The 8,279-nt window shown below is 43.2% G+C and overlaps 1 protein-coding gene across 1 annotated transcript in view; it reads left to right on the forward strand.

Moving 5' to 3' along the window:
- FTSJ1 (FtsJ RNA 2'-O-methyltransferase 1) overlaps positions 1-2,048 on the forward strand; it is a 72,121-nt gene extending 70,073 nt beyond the window's left edge. The window contains exon 11 of the mRNA XM_029610809.1: positions 1,944-2,048. Coding sequence (XP_029466669.1) covers positions 1,944-1,952 — 9 coding nt within the window. The 3' untranslated portion in view covers positions 1,953-2,048. The remainder of the gene's footprint in view (positions 1-1,943) is intronic.
- The last annotated feature ends 6,231 nt before the right edge of the window (positions 2,049-8,279 follow it).

Raw genomic sequence — 8,279 nt, forward strand, 5'->3', positions numbered from 1 at the left:
TGGACAAGGCTGAATATCAACACTTATCCAGCTAAGTTAGCCAGATAAGTAGTTCCACCCCAGAACGCCTCATCCTGCCCCCTACTTATCCAGCTGTTTAGTCAGAAAAAACAGCCAGCTAAGTGGTGGCTGCTGAGCGTGGCCGAATATTCAAACAGTGCTACTTAGCTGGCTGTCAGTACGTAATTGGCTAAGTGGCACTGAATATCGATCTCATAATAACAGTAGCCAGTGTCTTTCTCAGTGATCCTGAAATGCTTGCAAGTGGTTCAAAACTTGGCTGCCATGTTGATCCCTGGGACAAATTTTTTTGATGACATAACGCCAGTGTTGCGGTCCTTACATTGGCTCCCCATTTATTGGAGGAATTGGTTTAAACGCGTAACCCTGATTCACCACGTTTTAAGCAATGACACCTCAGTGGTAGGTAAGTTTGTCATTAAAAATATATAAACCAGGTAGAGCTTTAAGATCTGTGGGCTGCAATTTGCTGGATGGACCATCGGTCAAACAAGTGCTTTTGGATGACACAAGAGAGAGAATTTTCTTTGTTGCAGGTCCTATCATTTGAAATAGCTTACCTGATGATATTATATCAATCCATTGCTACCTTAAGTTTAGAAAACAGGTGAAGGATTTATTTTTCTGGCATGCAAATAGACCCAGTGTGGCCTGAGTGCTATTTGTACTTTTCAGATTGAGTGGTGGAATTTATTGTTGTTGGTTTTCTTTGTTCATTTTTTATCAGATTTTAATTTGTCTATGGATTGTCATTTTATTTTATTGTGTCTTTTATGTTATATATGTTTTTATTATATCCTGCCAAGTACTTTGGATTGTGGGGCTAAAATAAATAGGAAGGCCTGAGCAGACAAATTGTCATGTTCCTACCCTCTTGATACAGACATGGAGCAGGGCTGAGGGGCACTCAAACCTAGCCTAGGCCAGGCTGGAGACAGAAGTCCAGCAGGTTATACTCAGGAACAGTAGTGGGCTTGAGTAGCAAGCTGCAGTGCAGGCCAAGAACTAGGGTCAGGAAGAGTTCACACAGAAACAGGTTTAACTCAGAAGCTGGGGTCAGAAACAGATTCACAATGAAACAGATTTGAACAAGAAGCTGGACTTACAGATCAGGAACTGGAGTCAGTAACAAGTTCACAATGAAGCAGGTTTGGATAAGAAGCTTGACTTGCAGGCCAAGAACTGGAATCAAGAGTAAGCTGCATCTTCAAAAAATAACATGTTCTGTAGCAAGAGGCAGGTTAGCCTTTGGGTTGCTGCAAACAGTTTCCTTCTTCCCAGTTACCTTGTTTTAGCTGAGCCCCAGCCAGTCCCCGTTACCCAGGGGTGTGGTCAGCAGGGCTGTCTGAGCTAGACTTCTCTTCTACCACTTCTGCTTGCTTCAGGTGCCTGGCTGGTCTAAAGGCTAAGATTTCAGGTCTGAACTTCAGAGCTGACACCAGTTCAAGCCCCCGCTGTGGTCCAAAAGGTCTAGCTTGTGAGGATATTTCCTGTGGAACTCGCATAACTTTGCTGGGGTGTTGATGTTCTCTGCTGGATCCCAGGAGCATTCTCCTGGGACCTAGCCTTCCCAATCTATCAGGTACATCAACATGTTCCAAATTCTTTTGTAATCCAAGATAGAATTCACTGTGTACTCCTCATGCCCTAGGACTTGGATTGGAGGAGGAGATATCAGAGTCCGGTCTAGAAAAGGATTTTCTTTGAAGGGATTTGAGAGAGACACATGGAAAACCAGATGTATTTGGAGGGCCCAGGGGAGCCCTAATTCAAAGATAACTGGGTTTATCTGACATGTAATAATGTAGAGTCCAAGATATTAATGGGCTAGTTTGCAACATGGGTATAGGGACTTCAGACTCTTCATCGCTAACCACACTTTCTGACTCACCATATACGATGGACCTTCTTGTCTTTTACAGTCAGCTTGAGCTTTTAGCTTCCAGTTGTCCTTTCAATTCCTCCTGGATCTGCTGTAGCATCTGCATGATGATGGTGGCTGAAACTAGAGAATCTGGAGGCATGGAATGGAATGGAATGGAAGCATGGATAAAACTCACGATTGCCAAAGAAAGGGAAATGGTGGGTGAAAGCATGCTCAGCATTATTATAAGCAAATTCGGCACAAGGTAACAACTGGACCCAGTCATCTTGGTGGTAATTCAAGAAGCATCTAAGATATTGTTCAAGTGTTTGGTTGTCCTTTTCGTTCTGTCCATCTGTCTGTGGATGGTAGGCTGTAGAAATACATGCTTGATGTTTAGCAGTTTACACATGGTTTTCCAGAAATGAGAGATAAACTGGTTCTCTTAGTTTGTCTCAATATAATCGTGGAGTCCATGGAGTCGAAAGATGTGCAGAAAGAGGGCACGAGTAGTTTCTTCAGCTGTAAGAAGCCCTGTACAGATAATAAAGAGACCCATTTTTGTAAGCTGGTTCACCACTACAAGAATCACTGTGTTATTCTCTGATGGTAGCAAGTCGGTGATATAGTCGAGGTTTATTGCTTCCCATGGTCCCATGGCTTTGCTTGGGGAACTTTTATCTTATGATTTAACAGATCTTGTCACATCTAGATTCAAATTGGACCACCATAAGTGTCTAGAAACCAATTGCGAGGTCTAGGCTCATCTAAGGTTCCCAGCCAACCAGGAGACATGGCAGAACCGAAGCGCCTCTAACCTGGCAGATTCGAGGGGTACATACAGCAATCCATCATGTTCTTAGTGTCACAGGTAGCATTTCAGTACTTGGTATTTCCACAGTTCTTCCTGAATGTTGGGATCTTGGCTTCTTTTGCATGGATCAGGGCCAGAAAATTCAGGGAAAAGGTAGCTCCAACAATCCACTGTGGATTAATAATACCCAGTGGGGTAGTCTAATTATTCCGGTAGGTCATAGTAGTGTTCATCTTTTCAAAATAAGGCATCAGCTTTTCCGTTCTGAGTTCCTGGATGGTACATAATTTAGAAGTCAAAATGGGTAAAGAACAATGCCCATTGTAACACTCAAGGGTTCAAGGCCTTGGCAGCCCAAAAATATTCCAAGTTCTGATGATTAGTAAGGACCTGGATTGGGTGGGCAGCTCCCTCAAGGTAATGCCTCCACTCTTCAAAAGCAACCTTTATAGCCAGAAATTCTCAGTCTAGGGTGGCATAGTTATACTCTGCAGGGAATAGCTTACAGGAAAGAAATGCACAATGATGCAAATCTTGGTGAGGAGCATATTGTTCCAACAGGACTCCCAAAGCCACATCAAACTCATCCGTTTCCACCAGAAAAGGCAACACGGGGTCAGGGTGGACCAGTAGGGGAGCAGATGTGAAGGTGTTCTTTAACTGACCAAGGACCTATTGCACTTCTGGGGGCCAATGTAATTTAGCTGTTTTTTTAAGCAAAGAAGTCAAGAGTGCCACCTTCTAAGAACAATTCTGTGTAAATCTATGTGTGAGGGAGTGTACAGGAAACTCCCTCAAACCATCTTAAGAAACTGGCCACAGCTATCTGGTCTGGTCCTCCTTAAGGATCAGCCCCGCAAGAGATTCTGGGAGAAGGGAGGCTCTCCTCACCATACTATAAAAAATCAGGGCCCAGAAGGGTTAGGGAGGTTCTGGGGAACAGGCAGGAAGCCAGAGTACTACCAGATGACTTATATTTGATGCTTTTGGAACTGCAAGACAGGACTGCTGAGGTAAGCAGCCTTTGGAAGCTGTTTATTTTTTTCTGTTTTTGTAAATAAAATTGTATATAAGGAAACAGCCAGTCTGCTTCCTTTATCCCACTAGCTATTTCCCAAGCCATGACCGCTGAAGTTACCACATATGGTGGCAGCAGTGTGATCTTCTTGTGTAAGCAAGAAGCACAGACAGAAGCCTGCAGCCGCAGCAGAAAAATCAAAACAAAATACCCTACAGAATCTTTTTTTCTTCTTTTTTTCCTGAAGCCTCACAGTTCCACTCACCAAGCCTAAGTTACAGCAGGCTAAGGGGACTAGCTCTGCGTGTGTAGTCAGGGTTCAAGCAGTAAGTAAGGGCTGGACAGGCCAGCAGGTTTTTTTTGTTTGTTTGTTTTCTTCCCCTTTCCTTTCCCTGGAGAGATACACAGTTTGAAGGCAGCTTGGAAAGCAGGGAAGATGGAGCAAGTGATACAGATCCTTGCTACATGGCAGCAGCAACTGCAGAACGCCCTACAAACTCAAATTAACCAGCAGCAGGCTCTGCAAGAACAAATTATACAGCAAAACACAGTGTTTTCTCAATTGTCTCTTCTCAATACTGGTGTCCCTCAGGGTTCTGTTTTATCATCCACGCTCTTCAACATTTACCTTGCACCCATCTGTAAATTCTTATCTACCTTATGCGATGGTTATAAGATTTATACAGATGACATTCAGTTTTTCATTTGTCTTCATCCCACCTGGCACGATACTGTTGAACATATCCAAATTTGTATTAACACCATAAAATTATGGCTTCATCAGAACAACGTAGCGCTTAATACAAACAAAACTGAATTTCTTCAAAGAGTTTATTCCATGTTTGATTATTCTTCCATCACACTTGATGGTTCTTCCTTCATCATTAATCATAATATCAAAAGTCTTGGTGTTTTTCTTGATCTGCATTTTACAATTCAAACTCACATTAAGTCATTGATTAGGGCCGGCTTCTACAAGCTGAGAGTCCTTTCTGGTTTAAAACAACTATTATATGCCTCTGAGTTTTGCACTGTTGTGGAGGCCTCCATCTTTCCTCTTGTTGATTATTGCAATGGACTTTATTTAGGTCTCCCTGATTCTACTATTCAGCCACTTCAATTACTTTTGAATGCAGCCGCATGCCTTATCGCTGGTAATAAATGTTCTGAACATATCTCTCCAATCCTTACACAGTTACACTGGCTACTTCTGCAACAATGCATCAAATACAAAATCGGGCTATTTTCAAACTCCTTAATTTGAGATCCTGTCCATAGCTCAATGTTTTGTTGAAACTGTATCGATCCTCACATCAGTTAGGATTGTCTCAACATGGCCTCCTTGATGTTCCATCTTTAAAAAGTGCTCACCTGTCCCTCTCAAGGGATTCTGTTTTTCTATTGCAGGCCCAGTTCCTTGGAATTCCTTCCCTATGGAACTTAGATTGTGCAATTGCTTAAAAACATTCAGAAGCTTCCTAAAAACCTTCTTGTTTAGGAAAGCTTATTTCTCATTGGGGTTAGCTTTTAGCTTCCTTATCATCACAGGTTCATGCAGTAAGCTATTTTTATTTTGTTATTATCTAGGTGTTTTATTTGATTTTATGAATGGTTTTTCTATGGTCATCTAGGCCTTTCCTGTGTTAGGCGACTAATAAATGGTTAATAAATGTAAATGTAAACTCAGGTAGAACAGGTTATACAGACTGCTGTGTCCAGCCCACCTCCCTTGTCATTGGTACTACTTAAGATGACCCCAGGAGAAGATCTTGACTGTTTCCTGAAAAACTTTGAACATACAGCCCAACTTACAAGCTGGCCAGAAGTTAGGTGGACTACCTATCTGGGTAATCTATTCACCAGGAGTACTCAAGATGCCTTCTAAACAGCCAATCTGGAAGGGAGGGCCACCTATCAGGAAGTCAGGGCCACCATTCTAGAGAGAGCAGGACTCACCCCAGAAGCCTACCAAAGCAATTTCAGAGTTCTTTAAGCTGGGGAAAACCCAAGGAATCTAGTACACAGACACAAAAATGTAATTTAGAAGTGTCTGTGCCTGAAAGGGAAGACTGGGGTGGAAGTAGCCAAAGTGGTTCTGCTGGAATAGTTCCTAGACAGCCTAGAACGGCCTAGGCAGCAGTGAGTCTGCTAACCCCCAAATCTTTCGCTTGAAAAGGCGCTGGAAGTAGCGAAGGCCTATTACCAGGCCCAGATCATGCCTGAGTCGCCACGGTCCCCTAGGAAGGCACTTAACTCAGGTAGAGGTTGATGGAGTCCTAAGAGTCAGAGGCCCCGACTACCAGTAGTGCAGATCTGTCAGGTTTTTCTACATCAACTGCAAACCTCAGCTGGAGCACCATGTTTCAGCTGTGGAGAAAGGAGCCATTTTGCCAGAGACTATCCCCGCAGGGACGATGAGCCAGTGGATGTTAATTTCAAGGCCCCACATTATTGTAATTTTGTAGATGTACCCATCTAGGAAGTCTCTATGGTTGTGATTCCAGTGAAGTTAGAGAGCTCTGCAACCCAGGCATTAGTGGACTCTGGGAGTGTGAAAATGTTCATTCAAAGAGACTTAGTGAAGCAGATCCAGATCGACTACGAGAAAGCCATGACTCTGGTGTGTATCCATGGGGACCAACAGCAGTATCCTACAAGCCAAGTACAGCTAAAGACCCCGGTTGACGAAGACCAAATAAAAATGGGAGCTCTTTCTTGGTTTGAGACTGTCTGAATTTCAAAATCTTGTGGAACCAGCTCACACCAGGTTTACCTCAGGCAAACAACGAAGAACTGACATTTCCAGAGCTCTTCCTCTTAGAAGATCCAGACCTGTATCATAAAAACTCGTAAGACTCCTAAATCCCAGAAGCAATGCCAACAGGAAGAATACAGTTATGCAACTAATTTAGAGGCAACCGGGGAAGATGGGTCGGAGTCAGGAGAAGAGCAGCAACCCAACCATAATGTCATACTAACCCCTTTGAGTGGGAAAAGAAGGGTAACCTGGGAAGTTTCAGATGGGCCCAGAGGGAGAATGAGTGTTTTAAGTGGGCCTGGGAGCATATAGAGAGGGTGGACAGAAATCTAGTCCCTAGAGCACAGATTACAGACCCTATTCCTCCTTATTTTATAATGACAGGGGACCTACTTTACTGAGTAACAAAGGGAAGTATTGGAGGGGGAATTAATAGAACAACTGCTAGTTTCCAAACCATATCACCACAAGGTCATTCAATTAGCACACAGTCAACTTCTAGGGGGTCACCTGGGGGAGGAAAAGACCCGAGAGAAAATATTGGCACAGTTCTATTAGCTATTATTGTAAAGCTTGTTGCTAAGTTATTATTATTATTATTATTATTGTAAAGCTTGTTGCTAAGTTATGTTACATTGTGAACCGAGGTGATGTTTTGCAAACGTGCCTCGGTATATAAGAAACCCATAAATAAATAAATAAATAAATAAATAAATAGCTGGGCCTACATAAACAGGTCCAGTTGTATTGCCAGTTTTGCCCTACCTACCAACTCACAAAGCCTGCCAACATACAGATGGCATCTCTTATACCAATGCCCATCATCGAGACTCTTTTTGAAAGGGTGGGCATAGACCTAGTGGGGTCACTAGAAAAATCTACTCGAGGAAATAAGTACATCCTTGTCATTCTTGACTATGCACAAGAAATCCAGAGGCAGTACAGCTACAAATATGAGAACCCCAACAGTGGCGACCTCGCTAATGGAGGTTTTTTCACAACTTGGGCTGCCCAAGGAGATCCTGATTACTGTTTGTGTCCAAAGTAATGAAACAACTCTGCTCAAGGTAAAAACTCTGCGTACCTCGGTGATCACCTGCAGACCAATAGCCTCATTAAGTGCTTCAGTCAGATACTCAAGCAAATGAGGAAGTTTGAGGATGAAGACAACAAGAGCTGGGACTCCTTGCTACCCTATGTCCTGTTTGCAATCTGCGAAATACTCCAGAGCTTGATGGGTTTTTTCTCTTTTTGAGTTACTGTTTGGGAGGAGGCTGAGAGGAATCTTGAACATAGCTTGCGAAACTTGGGAAGATGAAGGGAACCCCGGGCAGAACCTATGTTCTCTGAATGCAGGATTGTCTAAAAGAACTGGGGAGGCGGCCACCTATGCCTAGAGAAGACTCAGGTAACCCAAGCCTGAGGTTATAATCAGCCCCATGGTCCAAAGAGTATTCCAGCCAAGGGACTGCATCCTCGTCTTCCTCCCATCTCTGGAAAGCAAGTTGTTAGCCTGTTGGCAAGGACTTTATGACGTTTTGGAGAAAACAGGGCCTGTGGATTACAAAATAGACCAACTAGATAAACAAAAGAAAACTCAAATCTACTAAGTAAATCTTCTGAAGTGAGTTGCACAGATGTGCAGAATTGTGCAAGAAGAGTTTGGTCCAGAAGTCAGACCTAAAGTGGACCGAACCCAGATTCCTTTTGGAAAGCAGATGTCCACCCACAAACAGCTGACTTAAATCAGCCGGTGGATCAAAACAAGGAGATCTTCTTGAACCTACCAGATCATACCCACCTG

Source organism: Rhinatrema bivittatum, chromosome 1, assembly GCF_901001135.1.
Source record: "Rhinatrema bivittatum chromosome 1, aRhiBiv1.1, whole genome shotgun sequence".
Classification (NCBI taxonomy): domain Eukaryota; kingdom Metazoa; phylum Chordata; class Amphibia; order Gymnophiona; family Rhinatrematidae; genus Rhinatrema; species Rhinatrema bivittatum.